Below are 23,604 nucleotides of genomic sequence, written 5' to 3'. Positions count from 1 at the left end.
GAGCTGTTTTCGGAATAGCTTGGTGAGAATATGTTTCTCACACAAGAAGGTTAACTGACATTTCTCTTAAAAATGTGTTCTCAAAGTTGATCAGATTAACCTTTTCCCGTTACTCTCAGACATCTTTTTAAAGTTATGTTTGTACGTCTTTCTAACAGGGTGGTTTTTGCTATTTCGTTGTTTTCATTGTGGTCAGCAGTCTTCCCAGTAATATCAGAAGACATGAAAAGGAATACCTTCAGGATCGAAGAGCTGTGAAAGGCCTGATGTTAGACTGTTTTCAATAGTGTTTTCATACCACCACATTCAAAACTTAGAGTTTTTTAAAACTCCCTTATCAAAAAAGAAAAAAAAGGCATTTTAGTCTGTGCACATTGTGCTTGTCCCTGTACTTCACATTAGAGTTATCTTAGAGACATAACCCAAAAAAGTGTGCAGGCTCAATTACATTTTGCCCGTGGTCCACACACTCCTGTGACTTATGTAATACACATCCATATAATCTGTATTGTTGGTCAAGGAGAGAAAAATTTAATTTGTGTGGATGTCAGAATGCTGACTGTAATCAGCTGTGTGAGGGTTTGGAATCAAATTTGTTCTGCCTGACTTCCTCAGCTTTCTTTAAAGCAGGAAGTTCAAACTAGCACTGTGAAATATGCCCCACCTGCTCAAAATTGCATTTTCTGTTGCCCTGTAATACTCGTTACAGTGAATGCTGAGCTAGGAGCAGTCTCTTAGACCAATACTATAGTAGTCTTATTAACATAGGGCAACAAAAGTTTTGTTTGGTTGTTTCATCTTCCTGTGGGGATTGCAGCCGTAAAGTCGTGTTTCCTAACACTGTTACAATTCTCTCTGATTCTAGGTGGTGGTGCACTTGTACTGGGACAAGAGCAAGATCAGAAAGGAGAAGGATTCAACCCAGCTGAATCTTTTGTGGGTTCTATCAGCCAGCTCAATATTTGGGACCATGTCCTGTCTCCACAGCAGGTAAGTCCCTACCTCAGTGTTTGAGCAGAGGAATCTTAAGCATAGGATGGACATTTGAAAAGGCATTCAGAGTTAGCTTACTGGACAAACATCTGTTCCCACAGAATTCAGAGGGGACCAGATGAAGCTCTCTCTTAGTATAATGTGCTTAGTGCAATGAGTAGCTTTAAGAGTAGGTATGGTAAAATCAACACTGAAGTAACCTACTATTTTGACTGAGCCTTTCTGTGTTAAGTGGCTTTGAAAGAGAAATACACAAAAGACATACACAAAAACTAGTAATCTTATTAGGAAAGGGAGAGACCCAATGAAATGAGCTCAGGGCCTGTTTTACTGGTTTCAGTTCCCTCATCCTGCTGTGTGTAAAGGCACGGTAAATCTACAGAGGGGAGGCGTCAGGATTTCAGTCAATGCATTAGACACCGTGAAAAACCTGTTAGCTACATAGTCCCAGGAAAAGTCCAAATGATCAGTAGAACTGAATATTAGACTGCTTCTACTCAGGTACCAAAAATACAGGTTTGGAACTAAACTTACACAGAATTAAAAAAACAGTGTGGAACAAAAGATGTCTTCAAGGATGGTGATCCCACAACCTTTCTGAGAGACAAGTCGCAGTGCTCAATCATCCACAGAGTGAATATTTTTTCTTTAAATCCACCTGGGATGTCACACTTCAATTTACGACTACTATTTCACTCTCCCAACCTAAATGATTCTATGATTCTGTGATTCTGTCTCCTTGATTACCACCCATACCTCTCCAGGAGCTGCTGTTAGGTACCCCAAAACCTTCTCTGTCCCAGGCTGAAGCAGCCTTCATCACACAGCCTCTTCTCACAGTTCAAATGTTCCAGCTTATCACACTCTTGATGCCTTCCCCTGAACTTGCACCAGCTTGTCAATGTCTTCCTTGTACTGTGGAGCCCAAAATGGGATTCAGTACTCCAGATCTTGTCTAATAAGTGCTGAGGAGAGGGAATAATCCCTCCCTTGCTTCCTGGCTGTGATCCTGTTCACACAGCCAACTATGCTGTTGGTTCTCATTATTGCCAGGGCACATAGCTGCTCCATGCTTAGCTCACTGCCTGCCAGACTGCCTAGGACCTTTTCCACAGAGCTGCTCCCTGTCCAGACTTTTCCCAACTTGTATCGTTCAGAGGGTTTTTGTCTTTCCCATTTGTTCTTGTTCAATTTCACATGGTCCATGTTGGCCCACGCCTCCAACCTGTAGAGGCCCCTGCGAATTCATCTCTGCCGTTGAACATACTGACTACCACCTCTAGTTTGATTTTTGCAAACTTGATGAGAGTGTGCTCCATCACCTCTTCCTGGTCATTAGTATTTCAGTCTGGAAGGTCAGAAATTATGTATCTGTTGGTAACACTTGAATATCAAAGACCAAGTTCAAAGTCAGGGGCATTTCATGGGGGAAGGGGCTCAATAATAAATAATGAAAAGAGCAGGAAATAGAAAAGAAGCAAAGCAAAATCTTTGTTTACAGCATCCAAATGTCTTCTCTGTTTCTTTGTCCATTTATTTACTACTTTGTCTTTCTGCTAGGTTCATAACTGCCCAGCAATCAACTACTACTACTCTTAGCCTTTGATGTCATCATGTGTTGCATTGCCAAACCAAATCTTTAGAGTTTTTTGCACCAGAAGTTATGAAGCTAATGAACTTACATGCGATTTTACAGGACACACTTGTGAAGAGTTTAAGTGGTATTTTCTGAGTCTTTCTTGGTGTTCACCTCTGTTTAATGCTATTGACAGGCTAGGTAAAATTCCCATTTGCTTCAAAATGCAGTACAGCTATGGTGAGGAAGAAAATCTTGCCTGTCGTTTGTGGTATTTTTGTTTATCTGAAAAGACAGGTGTGTGACCTGACAGGGAACTGAGCCAAGTAAGCTTGCAGTAAGGTTTTTACCTCATTCATTTTAAAACCTGGAGTACTAAATCACTATAATTATCTCTGCTATTATCAGTTTTGTACTAGCCAGCTAGAACTACTCATTAAGTCTTACCTTCCTGTTCTTGGCCGTAAAGGAAAGTGGGGTGAGGGAATATGTTGTGCAGTGAATAACAGGAAGGCTAAGTCCATTCATTAAGATCTTTGTATACTTTAATTGCTCACCCACTTGCCCATTTATTTTCTGTAGCTAAACCTACAGACTGGTTGTTTCATTGGTGAGTAGACAGCAGTAGAAATATGAATTGTCTTTAATCATGGAAACCTAGAATAAAACCATAGAAACATTAGGTTGGAAAAGACCTCCAAGACCATCTGGTCTAACCATCCCCTACCACCAATATCACCCACTAAACTATGTCTCTAAGCACCACATCCAGCCTTCCCTTAAACACCCCCAGGGATGATGACTCCACCACCTCCCTGGGCAACCCATTCCAATGCCTGACTGCTCTTTCTGAGAAGAAATGTCTCCTAATTTCCAACCTGAACCTCCCCTGGTGCAACTTGAGGCGATTCCCTCTTGTCCTAATGAACTGTGAGGTCCCTTCCAGCTCTACATTCTCTTCTATAGAGCTTTGAAGAGACAGTTTCCTTACCTGCCTGACCCACACTGGAAAATTTTCCCTGCAAATTCCTCACAGATTGTTTGCAGCTCCTGGTTGTAACTGTTTCTATCACCACAGACTGTTGATGTGAGATCCTTGAAATAGCCTCTGTATAAACAGAGCACATAACTCTCTTCTTCAGCTAAGTTGTCTTTAGACCCTGATCAGCCTGACTGGAGTTCAGGAGAGGAGTGATGTGAGAATAACTCAGTCTGAGGCTCATGGTATACCTTACCTTCTCACAAAGGCAGTATAGTACACTGCTTTTGGTAGTTCATTTCATCCAGCGGAGACTGGACAGAAGCCAATTAGGCTATTGAGAAAGGCAGTTTCCCAGCTGTTCATGAGGAACTGGGCACACATGGGTTTTAACCAGCTAGCTGTGCTCTGAAGCTACACTACATGTTTTCATGGATAAGCTGTAGTGAGATGCACCCAGGCCACTGGGTTGTTCCTCTTTGCTCTTCCTTTTTTTCATGGTGCTGAAGAAAATATTCCTTTCTCACTAATACACCTTAATCCTGGTTACCCTCTGGGACTATGTTTCCTTTTTACCCCTGGAGGTACAATGAGCAAAGGTAATGCAGTGAATTCAAAACCCTGGACTTTCATAAGAAGTTTTAAAATGCTTCTACATAGCAGAAGCCTCCCTGAACATAAAAGTAGATGGCCTCCTTTTTAACAATTGTTAAAACATCAAGTTTCCTCTTCAGGTTGCATCCTTATATGTACCTTTTTCTGTGACATAAAAACGTTTCTTTTTTTTCACACTAACAATCTCAGTTGTATTTCAAGAGTCATGTTTTATACTTGGCTTGTATGACAAGTATTCCATTAGTTATTACCTCCATACATTCCTGTCCCCAGCTAGCTGGCTTATAAGTAGAGAATTACAATTAGTTCAATCAAAGGCCTCTTGTGCTAGGAGGGAAGAACATTACTCATTCAATAATTTGTTCACATGTTGCATGCAGACATGGAGGGTATTTCTTTTTAACAGTCTTTTCCTACATGTTCTTTAATCAGCGCCTAACCATCTGTTTTAAATCCATAGGTAAAATCTCTGGCTACGTCCTGTCCAGAAGATCTCCAAAAAGGAAATATACTAGCCTGGCCAGATTTCCTTCCAGGAGTTGTTGGAAGAGTGAAGATAGATTACAAGAGTATCTTTTGTGCTGGTTAGAACTTTATTTACTAGAACCCCTTTCATCTGAACAATCTTGTAAGACTATTTCTTGAAGTTAAATATGCTAGCTTGCAGCCTTTGCCCTACTAACCTTGAATAAATTATTTTGATAACTTAACAGTTGGAACATTCAGTCCTTCATTCCTCAAATTCCAGGGTTTTGTAACAAAAGTTCATTGGAATCTCTGACAGAGATTTATTATTTCCTGAACTGAGATAGGGGAAGAGTGAAGATGTTGTTCGGTCAGAAGGAAGTTTTTCTTGTCTTTTCTTATAAAAATAATTGGACAGTATTAAAGTACCTGCTGCCTCCTCACCTTTTTTCCTACCAATTCCTTTCCTGATGTTGTATTTTGATGATTCCAAAACTTTTTGAAAGGTTACGTCCAAGTAGGATGTAGCTTAGCATAACACTTCCCCAAATTTCCTCCTGGATAAATTTATACAAGATCAACAGTCAATTAACAAATGTATTCCTTTCAGCACATAGCTGCATCTCTTACTGTATGCCTGTGTTTTGTCCACAGACTGTCCATCTTTGCAAGGATCCATACCACATCTGCGTGCCTCTTCATCTGATTTAAAGCCAGGGTCAAAAGTAAGCCTTTCCTGTGACCCAGGCTTCCAGATAGTGGGAAACTCTGTTCAACACTGCCTTAACATGGGACAGTGGACACGGCCTTTTCCACGCTGTGAAAGTGAGTTGTTTCAGTGGGCTGGCAGGGTTAGGAAACATGAATTTCTGTTTAGACCCTATCACTGTTCGGGGCTTGTTTATCCCTTCGGCTGTGATATGGTTGAAACCATCCATGTTACAGATGATATCTGTCTGATATCATATGTATGATACAATATGTATGATATGATATCATCATACATGCTTAAAGCTAAACTCAATTTTTACTGAGCAGGAACTATACTGCCATCTGATTCTGCCAACTTTTCTGTCAGTTTCTAATGACTGTGGCGGAAATGAGTCCATCTGGATTAGCAAACTGATTACCTGAGCTTGCCTATCCTGTGGCACCAGGAATGTGGAATATACATAGGAAATGCTAGAGTATCTGAACTTTAAGTGTCACTGAGAATGTCTGGTTTGAAATAAAAGCTTTTGCATTAGTGTGTTATAGAGTAGTTTCTTAAAAGGCAACAGGTATTTCTGTCAACACTTAGAGATACTCCAGCACTTGCAAGATTTCTGCTAAGAAATTCTGCTAAGATTTCTGCCACATACATTTAGGTTGCCAAGCTTCTTTGTTTCCTGCTTTCCTAGTCCTGTTGTCTCCTTTCTGTGTTCTCCTCTTCTATGACTGTACCAGTGACTGTAGTTGCATACAGTGGAGCTGACTGTATTTCTCATTTCAGCAGAACCGTAAGTTAACTGCAGAAGTAGGTATTGCGTGATCCCAAAACTACTCAGCAATTTGATGAAAAATCATCAAATTTGTCAAAAACACCTTAAAATAGATTGGTCTAGGTTTTATGTGGTTTTCTTGTTTCCCCTTCATTCAGCTGTTCATAGCACAAATACAGGATCTGTCTCCTGTTCTGCCAAAATAGCATGCGTTTGGAGATATACCCAAAAGCAAGCCCTTTTCACTAAAGCATAATTTCTCTGGCAGAGACAGCTTTGCTTTCTCTTGGTGTGTTACCAATGACAAGGCACCAGAACCCTGTTAGTGTTGTCATCCAGTCTCTGTATTGGGCCAGGCAGTTTTCCCCATTGAGCACAGAGCTTAGAACAGACCTGCCACAAGTATGTTGAGTGAATGAGGGCCCAGCTCACCTTTCTCAGCCTGTTCCCTGAGTACCTGATTAATGAAAGTGGGATGAAGATAGGTATTTCCTGCATAAAGAACCACAAAATCTATAGTGGACAGTGTGGTACAGGCCTAGTCAGAAAAGATTCTTTTACTGGTTGTAGCCAGCTCATTGTAATCATTGCCTTCACCCACCAGGATCCTGTTCCTCCTTCTGCTACCACACCCCCCCAAATCCACAGGTCCACATCCACTGACAGCCTGTCTTTGCTACAGGCTCTTCCATTCTGTCCCTCTGCATCAAGTACTTGGCTTCCAGTACCATGGGCTCTAAACACTCACTGTCGTACTGTGTGATCCTTACAAATGCCTGGGGAGCAAGGAATTGCTACAGTCCCTGTGGTTACAACAACGGGCTGTGTAACCACTGGAATAAGTACATGTCAGCTTAATTGAAATGAAGATACAAGCAGCTCTGCTAGAATAAGTAGCAGCCTCCAGCAGCCACGTACAGGGACACCTTCTGCTGGCACAGCTGGGATCAGCAGGGATTATTTACTATAGTCAAAGTCAGAGTGATTCCAAGGGTTGTGAGGTCAGTTCCCATCTCTCCGTCATAGCTAGTTTTGCGGTGCTCAAACACAGTAACACTGAGATTGTTTTTCAGTGAAGGGAAACGCTAGGAACCTCCATGCAAACTTAATTTTCCTTTCTCCTCAAAACTCACCAAGGATCATTGATTATCAGGGGAAGTGTCTTGGGACTGAAAGGCATCTGCTCAGATACTAGTCACAGATGGCTTTTCCAGAACTAGCAGAGTAGCAGGAGCTGGAGAGTCCTGCTCAGTCTCTGTCAGAGAAAAAATGAAGGCCCTCCACTGACCTGGAATCAATTAGCTACCTCAGAAAAATGTGGGGCCTCCTTGTGGATGGGATTCCACAGTTGTTGCATAGAAAATTTCTCTGGTGGTGGCTCTGATGTGGAATTATTCTGAAGTTGACCTGTGCCCTTTTTTCACTCACATTGCAGGAATCAGCTGTGGAGTACCTCCACCTTTAGAAAATGGTGGTTATGCAGCTGAGGACTTCTTTGCTGGCAGTACCATTACCTATCAGTGCAACAATGGCTACTATTTGCTGGGCGACTTCGAGATGTTCTGCAAGGACAATGGGAGCTGGAGCAGCATTTCACCATCTTGCCTTGGTGAGACATGCCATACATATGGCTGCATGGGCTGGCAATCTTGCACTTCTATGCCTTTGGGTTTGGGTGGGATTTCATTCTGAAATTGTGAAAGCTAGCCAGAATCTCAGAAATTACACTCCAAAATACTCACATTTTTTAAATCCTGTGCTCAGCACGTCAAAACAGGCCCCCATCTGGCACCTTTCTTTCTCAGTCCCCTTGTAAGACCCAAATCCTGTGCTTCCTACCTAATAAGCCTGCATTGCACTCCCAGCCTCTCTCCTTCCAGGTTCATTTAGCCCTGGAGTCGTTGCATTCTTTGCTACTAACCTGTGCATTTCCCTGCACTTCAGCATGCCTGTCAGCAAGCAGCTGCAGCATTAAGAAGGTTGGGAGTGCAGTTACGGACACAGTTCACATAATTGCCACACCATAACTTACTTCCTGGTCAGCTGGATCTGTTGTACCAGATGCAGCTACAGGAACTGAAAGGTGAGAGACCAGCACGGTACTGCATACAGAGGGCTGGTGGTAGGGCAATGTCTCCAGCAGATCCCTGCTGGAATCCCCTAGCTAGCTGTACTCAGGTTACTTCTGTCTTGGTCATGCTTAACGTGTGAATTGCGGGGTAATAACCTGGCAAGGCATTTATGTTTGATTTGCCTGGTTGTTTTTCCTAAACATGTAGGTACAGAATATTTATTTTTTTCAGTCAAGATGAGCAAAAGCAAAATGAACAGCCTCTTAGTTCTGCCAAAATTCACTTTGGAGTAGGATCCATCTTGTTTTATAGAATCTTGTTCATCAAGACTCCTCCAGAATCTCTGAACAGACCATCCAGACTGTCATTCCTCTCTTTGCTATTCACCTTTGCACTTTATACAAAGGTCTAAACATGAGCAGGCACAAAACAAATGCTGCAAGGCTGTCCATGTAGTTCAGCATCTGTGCAGTATAGAGACTAATTTGGGAAGGGAGTGCCCTGTGCCCCACCTTCTATCTTGTCTTCTCTCTGATAAAGCAGAATAGACATGGAAAATGGAAAAAAAAAAGAAAAAAGAAAAAAATAAATAAATGAAATGAAAACCCTGTCCCATACTTTACCTTTTTTATTCACACTCCAGACAGGTGCTAACAAAGCATGATACAACTCTAGGGCATTCCTTTTGCTGTTACAGATCTGATTCATAGTGTCCTTCCACTCGGCTTTGCCTTGCCTTTACAAGACATTACTGAGGAGCAGTCATTCCATTTCTGCTGCGGTAGCACTTTGCATTCTCTTGATATTTGCATAATTGGCAACTGTTTTGATTTAAAGGAGCCATTTTTATCCTGCATGTCAGAGAGAAACTCCCTTTCTTTTCAAAGCATTGTCAGGTTCTTTCCTGCTGGCTCATTCAGCAGTGAGGAATGAGCACACCAATTCAGAAGATCTTGTTGCTTTTTTAACTGAGTTGCTTTTTTTTGCCTGGAAGTAGGCAAAGAACTCCAGCTATGTGTTTGTATACTGTACCTAGTTCAACAGCTGTCCTGTAGCAGGGCTTAGAAATGAAGAATTGTTCTCTCTCTTAATGGTCTGATTTATATGGGGAATAATCCCTCATGCCAGCATTTTTCAATGAGATACTTTGAAATTGATCCTTGCAATTTATTACTCATTGTTTACATACCAAGAACGCTTCTGCTCAGTCAGGATTTGAAAGCTGATATGAAGTAATCTGGAGCCAGGGATATTTTCAGCTGTACAGTACCAAATGACTTGAAGCATAAATTATTGGTTGACATTTCTAGGCATTGTTATCTTATAAATAGATAATTATAATAACTGATATGCTTTGAGCTAATCTTACCTTTTTCTGGCAACTGCGGGTTCTTCTCTTTCCTAATCTAGTGTAATTCTCTGTAGCAAAGATGGGGCTTTGCTTGTATTTTATGTTCAAAAAGTTTCCCATATTGGCTAAGCAGTTGGGAAGTTTGAGGTGTAGAGGATTTCCTGAGTAAGTATTTAATGCAAAGTCATTAAATTAGTGTCTGTCAAAAACTGTCTATTAGTGTCTGTCAAAACTGGTAGACAATAGCAACGTGAGTTACAATGTCTGCACATGAGTTCCCTACCTGGAAATAAGGTACTTTTTGTGAAAGTATTGACTGAAGGATAATGGGGATTTGTCTTCCGTTTTCTCACTTTTACAGTATTTTATAGTAAATTAACTGGAAATGTAAACACTAATTTAAAGATTAAATCTTATTACTAGTACATCAAAACTGTGATTGAGTTGAGTGATTTTTCATTATTCTAACTAAACTGATTCCTCTTGTTGATTAGTGAGACGTGTTTGAAGCAGATGTATATTACAATTACCACCCTAGAGACATCATTATGTTTCTTTTTTGTAGATGTTGATGAATGTGCTGTTGGATCAGACTGTGACGAGCACGCGTCTTGTCTTAACACAAATGGATCCTATGTTTGCACTTGCATCCCTCCTTACAAAGGAGATGGTAAAAAATGTGCAGGTATGAGAAAGAAAAACATCAGGCTAGCCTTCCAAGAGTCTGTATGGGCTAGTATCCTGTCTTCTGCTGTGAAGAAGACTGACTTCAATTATTTCAATAACTGAATAATTTATAATTATTCAAATTACTGTTGCCAGTAATTGATAGGAGGGAGGTACAAGAGCAAGCATGTTCTCATGTCCAAATCAATTTGGCCTGAATCAGGCTGCAATGAAGTGTGATGAAGAAATATTTAAATGCAGGCATTTGAGTCAGGTTTGAGCTGCCTCTGGAAACACTAAGCAAGGTGGCTTTGTGTAAAGACTGCAAAACATTGGCATAAGTTGGCATAAAAGGTGTCTGAGCTGATTTGAAGTTGAGGGCTGGACATGCTGGACTGGGCTTTCTCTCGCAGGGGGAAAAATGGCTGCAAGATGCATTTGTTTCTGACAATGAATGCAAGCAGCCATAGTGCTCATACTGTGAATGCAAACTCAGTTACAGAGGGCTGTTATCAAGATTAGCTTACTTGCATGAGTCTTCAGTTTCTGTCACTTACATACAGAACAGGGAAAAGCTGGCAAGCCTGTAAGTTGCTTGTGGGTATTTTCCACGTTTGTCTTTCCTACTTTCAGAAGATTCCCAAGGATATCTCCTGTAACTTGTTCATAAAACCTGGTACTTAGTGATGTTATTAATAGTTTTCTCTCTTCTTCCTCAGAACCGGTGAAGTGCCGTAATCCAGGAAACCCAGCGAATGGACGTTTGTACGGGGACATTTACAGTGTTGGCAGTGAAGTAACATTTTCCTGTGAAGAAGGGTTTCAGCTGACAGGAGTGACTAAACTTACATGCATGGAGTCTGGACAGTGGAGCCACCCAATACCATATTGTGAAGGTGTAGTTACTGGGGAGAATGCTGATTGTAACATGCATTATGATAGAGTTGGAAGGAGAAGAGACTAGAGAGTTGAGAGACTTCAGAGACCTTGACAGCTAATGCAACCTTGTCCCAACAGTCTTGGGTCACAAGGCTGAAGTCTCTATTGTCTTTAAAGATATAAGCACCAGCTGAAGCTTTTCTGACAGTTGTCATGTTCACAGTGGCACTCTTACACAGATTCTCCGAAGTGACAAAGGTGTAGACTCATGTCTTTCTCTTAATGTAAGCTTTAAAACTGTCTTTCTTCTCCAAGCAGCCTCCTGTTTTCAAGGAACTTGTGGAAACTTAATATCTTAAAGATCATTAACAGTATTTCAGTGGATAAAAAGCATCCAGGGAGGACAGGCTACTGCACATACATATACATGGCATAATTGTGGAAATAGTTTTAGAGAAACAGAACAAATAAGGTGAAACAACAGGGCAAAAGGAAGGGGTGGCAAAGAACAAACCAAAAGGGTTTTTTCCATAGGAAGAGATGGAGTCCTCTTGATGGTAAAGCATGTGGGTTTTGGAACATTTCCAACTGCCAATTTCCAGTTAGTCAAATTTCTCCACAAGGTGAAGACAAATAAAGAGCCCTACATGTCAGTTATAGCTTAGCCAAGAACACACTGTTTTCAAGAGCTTTAGATCTCTTCAAGCCTATTTAGTAAAAAAAGAAGAAAATCCTGACGTTGTTTTTGATTTGTGTTGTATCAACCTCTCTTGTGATCCTGTCTTTTTAAAGCTATATCCTGTGGAGGTCCAGTTATTCCAGAGAACGGTGTCATTTTGGGCTCAAATTTTACGTACCGCAGTAAGGTGATATACAGGTACGAATTCTGTATATTTGAAGTGCTTTATTAATGACTGAGCATCTGGCAACAAATGAGAGTTTATCTAAATTCAGAGAGTGGTTGAAATAAATGGGGAGGACGAAGATGATATTAAAGTAATGGAAAGACACTTGTTTATAGCTGTGGCTGTTCACTAGCAAAGCTGAATGTTTACTGCTGTGCTAATTCTCTGTACTACAGAGAAAACTAGCATATGAGGGTGTGGATGAAGGGGTGTGAAAGGGGTGGCCAATGAGGTTGTGCGTAAAAGGCTCTGCATTTGATAACACTTATTTTCTTCTCGCACAGATGCAATGATGGGTACAGCTTAGTGGGTGAACAGGAAATTCTGTGCCTTGCTAGTGGCGTTTGGAATCTTCCTCCCCCCTCCTGTGAAATGGTGACGTGTCCTAGCCCACAGAATATCAGCAATGGAAAATACACACTTACTGGCACAACCTACCTTTCCTCTGTGTCATACACCTGTGACAATGGATACAGGTAAATGCAGAAACATTCCTGAATCAAATGCAGGCAGCATGCCTTTGCATTTAAAAAACTTTCTGAAAGATCTAACTTACATCTGGAATAGACAAGGCTGGGATGATTGCTCAGAAAGATAGAGAACTAAAAGAAAAAATAAAAATACTTATTTATATATTGGAAGTAATTCCTGTTTTTCATACTCAATAGGAGAAATTCAAGAAGGCCATTCAGTATCTTCCATGCACACATATATATGTATATATAAACAACATTTTCATTTTTACCATTAAACTCAACACATATTTTGAATATTTGGAAATCAGTTCTCATTATTTTTGAAGCTCTCATTTGTCTCTAACCTTTAATTTATCATTATCATTGTCTTTAATTTATCATTCACCTAATTAGCTTTGGAGCATATGCAGTATTATGTTTAGTATTGTTTTACAATGCCTTTGGTGAAAGAATCTTTTGGAATTTCCCCGTTTACTCCTTGAAAGCTCTGCAGTAGTTACTTGTTTTAGGCTTTTATTCTGTTTTACATTTGTAAGCAAATATATCAGAAACACATTTTTGTTAGGCTGCAGTTAAGTGTTTTAAGTCCATGAGTGAATCAGGTCTCAGACTTAAGCCTGGTTGCAACTCTCAAGATAGGCATGGTGTTGGTGGTATACAAGTGAATCTTTAAGCTTAAGTAAACATTTAAGCACCCCATGACCTTTCGTAGCTCAAAAATGGACAAAGCTGCAGCAGAAGTAAATATGTGTGTCTGCACAGTGCATTGAGGCCCCACATGAATTCCACCAGCTTTCTCCTCAAAATACCTGAAAATCAGCTTTTCTGAGAGCATCAGCAGTGTGTTTTCATGAATTGGAGATTCTGGCCTCTGCTGAAGTCAGACTCCCTTTGGCTTCACTGAGGCCAGGAAATCAGTGAGAAGCAAAGCACCTCTTGCTCTCTCTGTTTCTCACACAGCCTGAAACAGCAGTCTTAATAATGATCTTCGTGTCTCAGCCTTCAGGGACCCTCCGTACTTGTCTGTGCATCTTCAGGGAACTGGAACAGCACACCGCCAGCTTGCAGCATTGTCTCTTGTGGATCCCCTCCTGCCATCAAAGATGCGATCATAAATGGAAATAACTTTACGTTTGGAAGCACTGTCTCTTACACATGTAAGGAAGGGTATGTATATTCTTACTACTGGACTAATACACAGGACAAGTAAAACTGGTGCAGGCCTCGCACGCTTACTGGCAAAGCTGTGTGCTCTGTTGCTTCATGACTTCGTAACTGCACATGAATTCATTTTCACTTCTCCTGTCGTGACTTTCTGGAAATTAAATGTGAAGGAGACGTTTTGTGGGCTGGCAGGTTAGCATGGGACACCAAGGCATTTCCTAAAGTGGTCAGCTCCACATCAGCTGAATACACCCCAGAAAAGAAGAATGGAGAGGATTCAGAGGGCATGATAGATCAGTCTCTTGGACTAGTCCTTCTCTGGTAAACTCAAGGCTGTGGTCACAAAGAATTCCCCATGTCTCGTCACACTGTAAGAATTCTATTTGTTTCCTTTTGAGAACTAACACAAGTGTTCTGGTGTTCTAAACTCTGCTTACTTAAAACTCTGCTCGTTTATTGAGGTGCATTATTTTTCTTGATTTCCATCTATGCAGTGTAGTGACCTTTTCAGGCGCAATTGTATCAAAAACATGGCTCCACTTCGGTGGTCTAGCATGAGTGTAATGCTGGCCTCTGATCCTGGAAGAACCTTAGCACATGTGTATCTTTACGGCCTGTGAGCAGCCGCATTGAATTTCTTGAAACTTTTCTGTCCAAAAGGCAGAGTACATATGAAGAGCTTTTGCAAGGTCAGGCCTTAAGCAACTGGAGGATTTTGTGCTTCTTGATGAAAAAAGGTAGATTAGTGCAACGGCATTTTTTCTTTTAAACTAGTTTCGCAATATTATTTGAAACATCATTGAAATAAATCCTCCTTACTCTTTTTTCTTGGCCTTATTAAGATTCAAAAAGCTGCTTCTTTTCCCTGTGCAAGTATTTTAAATAGGATAGGATATCAGCATTTAAAGAGGGTCACTGCTGTCTGTGTGACAATTGATAGAGTGGATAATATTAAGCATTGGCACATAATAGGCTATTTCTCTGGAATCCAGCCACAGGGCTCTGAAAACATATCCTGCAGGCAAGACAAAACACTTTTACAGAAGTTGCTGTCAAAATCTGAACAACCGGTTCCCAGCCTGCAGCTGGAGTTATTGGGACCTTTGGAATAGATATTGTTTCTTCATTTTTCATGAGACACTACAGAAAACGTAAAACTTAGCAAAAAGATGGTCAAAGATAACATATTGCATGTTTAAGCAGCAGGAATTTAAATTAGTTGATGAGCAGCAGGGAATAATGCCTGTCACTGCATCCCAGAGACAGAGTAAAGAAACATAACTGCATTTAGAGTAATCACACAGTAGAACTTCATTATAATTTATTTTTTTTTTAATCAGGACTAAAAATATTTGCTTTTATATCAGTTTCTACGATGTTTTTTTAGGAAGAAGTTGTTACAAAATTACTACGTGCATTATTAGCAACAGCACTTCTAGGTAACTCGCTGAGGAGCTTCTTATTGTTTTCAAGTGTGAAAATTGATTGATACAGCTGATACAGGAATCCAAAAGACTTTTATGGGCTTTTCATCTCTTCCTCCTCCCTTCAGTCCTGCTAGAGAGGAATAATTTCTGAGTGGGATAGTTTCTTTGAGGGGTGGACAGCCATCACAGCACAATACTACGTTTGCTGTAATATCAAAGTTTTAATCAAAATGGAAGTTCAGGAATGGTAATCAGATGGGCAGACCAGAGAAGAGCATTATGCTCAAGGTCTTCTGGGTTCTCCCTTATTGTGATACCTCACCTGTGGACATGTTGGCTTTGAGATTTTATGTTCGAAACGGCTGCTGTAAATCAACCTATCTGTCTTCTAGGGTGCTAGCTAACTTGTTCTGTGGGGACTTCAGGATACTATACATTTGACAATACTTGCTTTTTTGACTCCCTGTGTGGTTTCCTTATCCACAGTTACACATTAGATGGCCCTGCAACCATAGAGTGCTTAGCCAGTGGTGAGTGGAGCGTGAACCACCAGCAGTGCCTGGCAGTATCCTGTGATGAACCACCCCATGTGGAAAACGCATCGCCGCAGAGAGCCCACCGCCTCTTTGGTGATACAGCTTATTACTTCTGCTCAGATGGCTACAGCCTGGCTGATAACTCTCAGCTGCTTTGCAATGCAGAAGGGAAGTGGGTGCCTCCAGAGGGCAAGAAGATGCCCCACTGCATAGCTGATTTCTGTGAAAAGCCGTCCACTGTCTCATACAGCATCCTGGAGTCCGTCAGTAAAGCCAGGTTCGCAGCTGGCTCCATCGTGAGTTTCAAGTGCATGGAAGGCTTCGTCCTGAACACTTCAGCCAAAATTGAGTGCCTTCGAGGGGGTCTCTGGAATCCTTCTCCTTTGAGCATCCAGTGCATCCCAGTTCGCTGTGGAGAACCTCCCCACATTGCCAATGGCTATGCCAGTGGGGCCAACTACAGCTTTGGAGCAGTGGTGGCTTACAGCTGCAACAAGGGCTTTTACATCAAGGGGGAGAAGAAGCGGACCTGTGAGGCCACCGGCAACTGGAGTGGCAATTTGCCCACATGCCACCCCGTGTCCTGTGGAGAACCACCCCAGCTTGAGAATGGCTTTATTAAGGTATAAAATGAGTTTTCTCATCTGCCTGGTAGCAGAGCAAACTGAATGTCTTCATAATTGATGCTGTGTTGTTTTTTTTTTCTCTTCTTTTTCGTTTTGCTGTTAAAATTGTGGAAAGATGTGACTGGATGGAACAAATAAGCAAAGGGAAAAATGGGAGGATTTGTAGAAGAATCATGTTTAAAAAACACAGACACTTCCATGGTATTTCCTATCATAAAATGGGTTTTCAGTTAGAAAACTCAGGGCGTAGTATTACAATCAATTGATTTCCTTGATACCTCACTCTTCACTTCAGTCCATGTGTGGATTTCCAAGAGCCATCTGGAGATGTATGAAGTACTATTGCCAGTTCACAAGCCTTGCTCTTTTTACTGCTGTGAAAAATATCCTAATTTGAAATAGATACATCACTTTGGGATAGTTTCTCTGCTTTGGATGCAAGAACATTTCTTTACTGAGGTCAGAACTTGTCCTTTTTCTGTCAAATTACATTGCAACAACGCCTAAAATTAAAGATCTCCTTGTGGCAGCCCAAAGCTGTAAAAACTACTCAATCTGTGTTGTGCTTTGGTGCATGAGGGTAATACTGTGGCAAGGAAGAATAAACTGTTATTGTAAAGATTCAGTTTAGAATTTCTTAAGCATTTTTCTTCTGAACTTTTCCCCTCCTTCCTTAAATCTAGCCACCAGGTAATCTACATTTTTTAAAAACTTTTTTTTTTGGGGCATCCCAATTCCTACATGAGCTTTCATCAGCTATAGCAACAATTTTTGTTCAGACTCCCACAGAGATATGTCTTCTAAACAATGTATATCACTCTGTGTTGTCTCGCCTAAGCAGGGTTACTCCTCCAGATACTCCTTCTGTTAGAGACATTTTTTAATATTGCATTCAGAGCTCAGCCTGCAACTTTGAGGAGCTTCTCAGCTGCCTGCTCAGGACCCTCCAACAGCACATGTGGCACTTATAAAAGTCTCCTGGTAGTACGCCTGAAGGCTCCAGCCTTGAATACACCTGTAGGCTAAAGAACCAGAACAGCAATAGGCTAATAGTTTCCTAGCAGCTTCTCCCAGTATGTTTCTTTTCTGTCTTCCTGTCTGCATAACTTTTGACCTTAAAGGTCAGGAAGGGAGAAAGCAGGAGGAAATACTTTCTAGATTTGCCTTTTAGGTTTTGGGTTTTCTCTTTTCTTCTGATGTTGTGTTCAGATTTCCTGACAGCAGAGTGCAGTATTTGAGGCAAGACATGCTCTGTCTGTTACTTACATTCGTTTCTTTGCAGACAGCCTTGGCCGCTGCCTGGGATTCAGCTAGAATCTAGACTGAGAAAACACAAGTAATACTATCACTCTCCCTGTGTGCCTGTCGTGCATCTTCATTTCAAATATGTCCATGTCTCATCTGTTTTACAGGAAACAACTGGACGCTTCTTCGAGAATCAGGCCAATTATCAGTGCAAGTCTGGCTACCACCTGGTTGGGAGCTCGCTGTTTATCTGCCAAGCCAATCGGCAGTGGTACAGTGAATCACCTCCTCAGTGCATTCCCCTCAGCTGTGGAAAGCCACCGCCCATCCAACATGGCTACTCCAAAGGAGAAACCTTTGACTTGGGCTCCAAAGTTGAGTTTTTCTGTGATGAAGGCTACGAGCTGATTGGAGATGTCTCTTGGACGTGTCAGAAGTCTGGGAAATGGAACAAAAAGCAAAGCCCAAAGTGTGTGCCAACAAAATGTCCAGAACCACCCTTGGCAGAAAACCATCTGGTCTTGAGGGAAGTGACTAACCAAGTTGGTGTTGTAAAGTTCTCCTGCAAAGAGGGTTATGTTTTGCATGGCTCCTCTGTACTGAAATGCTTGCCGTCTCAACAGTGGAATGATTCCTTTCCCTTCTGCAAGGTTGTACAGTGTCCTGCACCTCCATACATCCCGTTCAGCGACCCCTTGACTTCATCCCTTCTTTTTGGTAGCACTGTGAAGTACATCTGTGTGGATGGGTTCTTACTGAAGGGTGAATCTACTATCAGATGCCAGGCTGATGGCTCATGGAGCTTGCCTTTGCCAGAATGTATTCCTGTGGAGTGTCCCCAGCCAGAAGAAATTCAAAATGGTATTGTTGATGTGCAGGGCCTCACCTTCCTCAGCACAGCTCTCTATACATGTAAACCAGGCTTTGAGCTGATGGGGAACACAACTATCCTCTGTGGAGAAGATGGACAGTGGCTTGGAGGAAGGCCAGCTTGCAAACCCATTGAATGCCCAAGGCCTAAGAAGATCCTCAATGGCAAATACTCATTCACAAACTTCCATTATGGGCAGACTGTTAGATATTCCTGTGACAGAGGTTTCCAGCTCCAAGGGGAAGAAACGCTGAGCTGCCTAGAGACGGGAGAGTGGAGTACAAATGTTCCCTCCTGCAAAGCCATAAGTTGCCAGCCTCCTCAGCCTATCGAAAATGGCTTTGTGGAGGGTGCAGATTACAGTTATGGGGCCATGGTCATTTACAGCTGTGTGCCTGGCTTCCAGCTCTCTGGCCTTGCCATGCAGACGTGTGAAGAATCAGGCTGGTCTAGCTCCACTCCATCTTGCCTCCCCACAGACTGTGGCCTACCTCCTCACATTGACTTTGGGGAGTATGTGCAGGTGAGACACGGGGAAAGACGCTCAGACCAGGAGAGCGTTACAGAGAGTCCCTCCCTTTCACACATGCTGCTGGCTGGCAATTTGAAGGACTTCAAAAGTTCTGTGAAGGAGAACAGTGCAATGCAGCTGACCACTTTCTTATTTGGAACTATCATTTTATACACGTGTTACTCTGGCTATGAGCTCTTGGGAAACCCTGTTCTAGCTTGCCAAGAAGATGGGGTCTGGAATGGCACTGCCCCCTCCTGTGTTTCAATAGAATGCACATTGCTGTCGCCTCCAGAGAATGGAATTTTATATTTCACTGAGAACACGCTCGGTAGCGTGGTGCAGTACACCTGTAAGCCAGGGTTTACACTTGTTGGCTCAGACACACGGCTGTGTTTGCCAAATCGGCAGTGGAGCAACACTGCTCCGTACTGCAAAGCAGTAACATGCAGCTCACCTACCCAGCTGATGAATGGGAGCATAAGAGGGGAGAACTACACGTATGGGAGTGTCGTCTACTATGAGTGTGATCCTGGCTACCAGTTAAATGGCCCCGCAGAGAGGAGGTGCCAAGAGAACCAGAAATGGGATGGCAGTGAACCGATTTGCATCCCTGTTTCCTGCAGCCCACCACCAGTTCTGGAGAATGGTCAAGTGTCTGGAGAGGAGTACACATTCCAGAGGCATACAGAGTATAGCTGCAACGAAGGTTTCCTGTTAGATGGGGACAGGAGTAGAGTCTGCCTTGCAAATGGCAGCTGGAGTGGAATTGCTCCAGTTTGCAAAGCTGTGACCTGCCCCATGCCTCTGCCTCTTGCCAATGGGAGAATTATTGGCTCAGATTTTGGCTTTAGGAAAGAAGTGCAGTATCACTGCAATGAAGGATACAACCTGCATGGAGCGTCCACACTCACCTGTCAGAGTGATGGTACCTGGGATTCAGAAGCTCCACGCTGTGAGCCAGTCATTTGTGGACCTCCAGAAGACATCTCCCATGGCTTTCTGAACAGCTCAGACTTCACCTATGGGGAATTTGCCCAGTATGTGTGCTTCCCTGGCTATGAGCTGCATGGTAATCCTTCACGGCAGTGTTTGTCCAATGGCTCCTGGAGTGGAAGCCTTCCATCCTGCCTCCCCTGTGAGTGTCCTGAACCACAGATCCAGAACGGGGTTGTCCTTGGTGAAGATTTCAGCTGTGGGAAGAGCACCCAGTTTCAGTGCCTGGAGGGCTTTAAACTGCTAGGGCCTTCCGAAATCACCTGTGAGGCAGCTGGCAGGTGGAGTTCGGGGTTTCCTCGGTGTGGGCAGATTTCTTGCGGCTCCCCACCCATCATCCCCAACACGTTTATCAATGGGAGCAGCTCTGCAGATGAGAACACCATCATATATACCTGCTTGACAGGTTTTGTCATGCGGGGGAGTCCAGAACTGACTTGTGTGGAGACAGGTGTCTGGAAGAAGCCATACCCAAGCTGCGAGCTGCTAAGCTGTGGCCCGCCACCTTCTGTCCCCAATGCAGAGGTTCTTGGGAGCACTCATACCTATGGGAGCAAGGTCCAGTACAGGTAAGAACACTGCTGCCATTCTGTTTCCATAGAGTCTCTGAAGGAATGAAGATGGGAAATTTATGCACCCTCAATTAGTGCACATTTTTAGAAGACCTGGAAGAAAAGTTATGCCTTATCGTATGCATAGATAGACAAAGCCCACATTCCCGTGCCCATAAAAAATATTGTTTGGGCCACTGATAAAACTTTAGCAAGGTATTTCAGCACGTTGGGCTGCACTCCTCCACCACCTTGGTTTCCTGTTCCTCTTTGCTTTCCTCCTCTCCTCTGACACTCTTGTCTGTAGGGCATGGATTTTTTTTCCTCTTTTGGCATGCCTTTTACCTCCTCTTCCTGCTTCAGCTACCTAATGTAACACAGAAGGGCTGATCTCCTAGTCCCATTGTCTGTACTGTAGCATTGCACTGTCAACAAGTGTTGTTGATGCACAGTTATTCCTTTGTCGTAGACAAGAAAAATGTGTTTCTGATGGTTTCTTGTAAAGTGCACACTGCAGATCTCTTTCTCCAAAGTGAGGAATTCCTTGGCAGAAGGGGAGGTTTTAGCAGTAAAAGCAATAAACAGTAAGGGGCAGAACTGTGAGATTGCATGTGGATGAGTTTAACAGAATCAGATATTCCTGTTCATCTTTAACAAAATGAAGGGGGTCTGCCAACCTACAACTAAACCCACTGCTGGCCAGATCCTGCAAGCCAGTTGAGTGATCTTGGTCAAGCACTGCATGGCACAGAGCAAATCAGCCTGAAACTTCTAAGCAAGCAGTCTGTGGTCAGCATAAGGCTCAGTTTACTCTTGGAAGAAAGTGAGATCATCTTTAGAATTGGTGGTTGCATATGGGATATTCAGCAATTGGGAACTGAGAACCTGCAGTAGCATTTGGCACTCTCACAGTTTACTTAACCAAAAGCCCTCCTCACAAAGGGAAGGGCAGGGACTGCACCAAGGCACTCACTATTCTCTAAGCACTAAAGCTACCAACTCACTCTCCCTGGTGGTGCTTCAGCAACGTGAAGCAGCTGGAGATGAAGTCTGAAACTTCCAACTCTTGCAACAGAATAAACTCAGTCTAGGCATGCTTCTTGCAAGGTTCCCTTGAAATAATAGAGAAGTCACCAGGTGTGCTTATGAACAAGTAATGTTGAAAAATGTCTTTGAAACTTGTGGATCAGTTTGTCCCTAGATGTGTCCCTTTGGTCAGGTGTTAATGCTCTGTTGCAGATGCCTGGAAGGCTACACAATGGTGACAGAAGAGGATGTATGCACTTGCCAGGAAGATGGACAGTGGTCTCCTCAAAGTATTTCCTGTTGTCCCAGAAAGTGTCCGCTCCCAGGAAATATCACCCATGTAATAGTACTTGGGGACAACTTCACTGTGAATGCAAACATCACTTTGTCATGTGTGGAAGGCTATACTCTGGTGGGAGTGAGCACATCTACATGCAAGGTATAGTATTATCTGCACTGTTTTATTTTGCAGGCTGTTGAATTCAAGAGTCTTCCTCTTGCCCTCATTAGCTTTTGGCTCTTAATTGCACACAACAAAAAAATGTAAAGCATGTCCTGTAAAATATAATATATATGCCTTTTTGTTCACCAGTAAGCACATAATAGACTTTCAGGACTGGAAATTAATGATCTCTTCTGTTAAAACTAATGCTGTCCTTTAGAAAAGCATTCCTTTTGTCTCATTTAGGAGAGTAAATCATGTACTTTTTGCAGGATTAGTACTTTTTCTAAGCAAACAATCTGTTTGCTCTTAAAAAGGTCTGTTGAAGTAAGAGTAATTGTGTTTGATGATTGTTTGTTCAGTTATTAGACCTCCTTTACGACCTGGGCAGGCAGCTGAAGCACTTAGCCATAGTAGGAGGCTTTCAGCTAAGAGAAAAGTATAGAACATGGAACTGAGTTTCATTCCTCTCTTGAAGAGTTCCCTGACCTATTAGATGACCTTGTATAGGTGAACTTGTTTTTCAGGTTTCTATTTCCCCTTTTATATTTTGTTCCCTCTGTCTTTCATGGCAGGGCATTCCTTTCATAGCTGAGCTTCAGTCTTTGTTGACGTCTTAGAAGTGCTACTTATATTACTGAGTTTCTTTAGAGATTTCACAGATTACATTAACTACATCAGTATGCCCACAGCTATTGGATGTTTCTGCTACTGTTTTCCTAACTTTTTCATTTAGATATGAATTTAGCATATGGAATGATGCATTCACGCTTTTTATCACACTTATTTTTCAGGAGAGTGGTGTTTGGATGCCAATGTTTTCTGATGACGTCTGCATTCCTGTGTCGTGTGGGACCCCAGAATCTCCAGAGCATGGATTTGTGGTTGGCACCAAATTCAGTTATAAAGACTTGGTTCTTTATAAATGTGATCCTGGCTATGAATTACAAGTAAGCAAGCTCAATCTCTAGCATTCTAGAGCTTTAGTTGTCCTTTCTTCACTGTCCTTATGTAATGACTGTGAGAATGTATTATGCCTGCTCCATATAGATATATTTCCGTAGCTGCTACAGAAGTTCAATATCTGCTTTTGTTGTTGTCTGTAGAATGCTCCTGGTATGTCTGGGGTATTATATGAATTAGTTAACTGTATAACTGAAGCAAATGTAAGCATCCTGTTCAAAGGCATGTATTCAGCAAATACCTTTCAGTGTTGTTTCTTTTTTTTATAGCTGAAGATTATTTCAATCCTCAAAGTACAGCTTTTATGTTACTTCTGTGCAAAATGATACATACTTGTGACCATAAATCATGGAATTGTTAATTTCTCGCATGTGCTCTCTTGAACTAGCTCTCTGTTCTCAGTTAGATCATCTTCTTCCCTTTTCCAATCCCATAACATTCCAAGCCCTATGTCTTCTGCATTCTGCCTTCGAAACTCAAGGCTCCTGATAAATGGCACTGCCCTCAGTTCTGTGATACTGCTAGATGATGTGGAAGTGATTTGTCTTTTTTGATAAGACAAAGAGATTGCAGTTTGTTTAATGGCAGCTTTATTCCCTGGTGGAGATATGAACAAAGTCCTTTCCTGTTTTTATTAATGAGCATTAGGCTATTGTTCCTTTCTGAGCTCTGGAGCACCACTGATGTCCAGTTATCTGGATTCATGCTAGCCAATTCATAGCAGCTTCATGTGTTTTCAAAATTGCAGTGAGTTCAGAAATGAAAATTCATTGCTGAGGTCCAGCATG

The 23,604-nt window shown here is 42.2% G+C and overlaps 1 protein-coding gene across 3 annotated transcripts in view; it reads left to right on the top strand.

Moving 5' to 3' along the window:
• The window catches only part of SVEP1 (sushi, von Willebrand factor type A, EGF and pentraxin domain containing 1), a 125,596-nt gene that overhangs the window by 77,809 nt on the left and 24,183 nt on the right, over positions 1-23,604 (top strand). For all 3 annotated transcript variants that reach the window (XM_048050550.2, XM_048050548.2, XM_048050549.2), the window contains exons 28-40: positions 866-990; positions 4,624-4,747; positions 5,283-5,453; positions 7,545-7,718; positions 10,098-10,217; positions 10,918-11,094; positions 11,870-11,954; positions 12,267-12,458; positions 13,458-13,625; positions 15,536-16,208; positions 17,624-20,403; positions 21,625-21,850; positions 22,648-22,803. In XM_048050550.2, the coding sequence (XP_047906507.2) occupies positions 866-990; positions 4,624-4,747; positions 5,283-5,453; positions 7,545-7,718; positions 10,098-10,217; positions 10,918-11,094; positions 11,870-11,954; positions 12,267-12,458; positions 13,458-13,625; positions 15,536-16,208; positions 17,624-20,403; positions 21,625-21,850; positions 22,648-22,803 (5,171 nt within the window). The remainder of the gene's footprint in view (positions 1-865; positions 991-4,623; positions 4,748-5,282; positions 5,454-7,544; positions 7,719-10,097; positions 10,218-10,917; positions 11,095-11,869; positions 11,955-12,266; positions 12,459-13,457; positions 13,626-15,535; positions 16,209-17,623; positions 20,404-21,624; positions 21,851-22,647; positions 22,804-23,604) is intronic.

This window comes from Anser cygnoides, chromosome Z (genome assembly GCF_040182565.1).
Source record: "Anser cygnoides isolate HZ-2024a breed goose chromosome Z, Taihu_goose_T2T_genome, whole genome shotgun sequence".
Classification (NCBI taxonomy): domain Eukaryota; kingdom Metazoa; phylum Chordata; class Aves; order Anseriformes; family Anatidae; genus Anser; species Anser cygnoides.
Note: the sequence above shows the minus strand (reverse complement) of the source record. Positions and strands in the feature narration are given on the sequence as shown.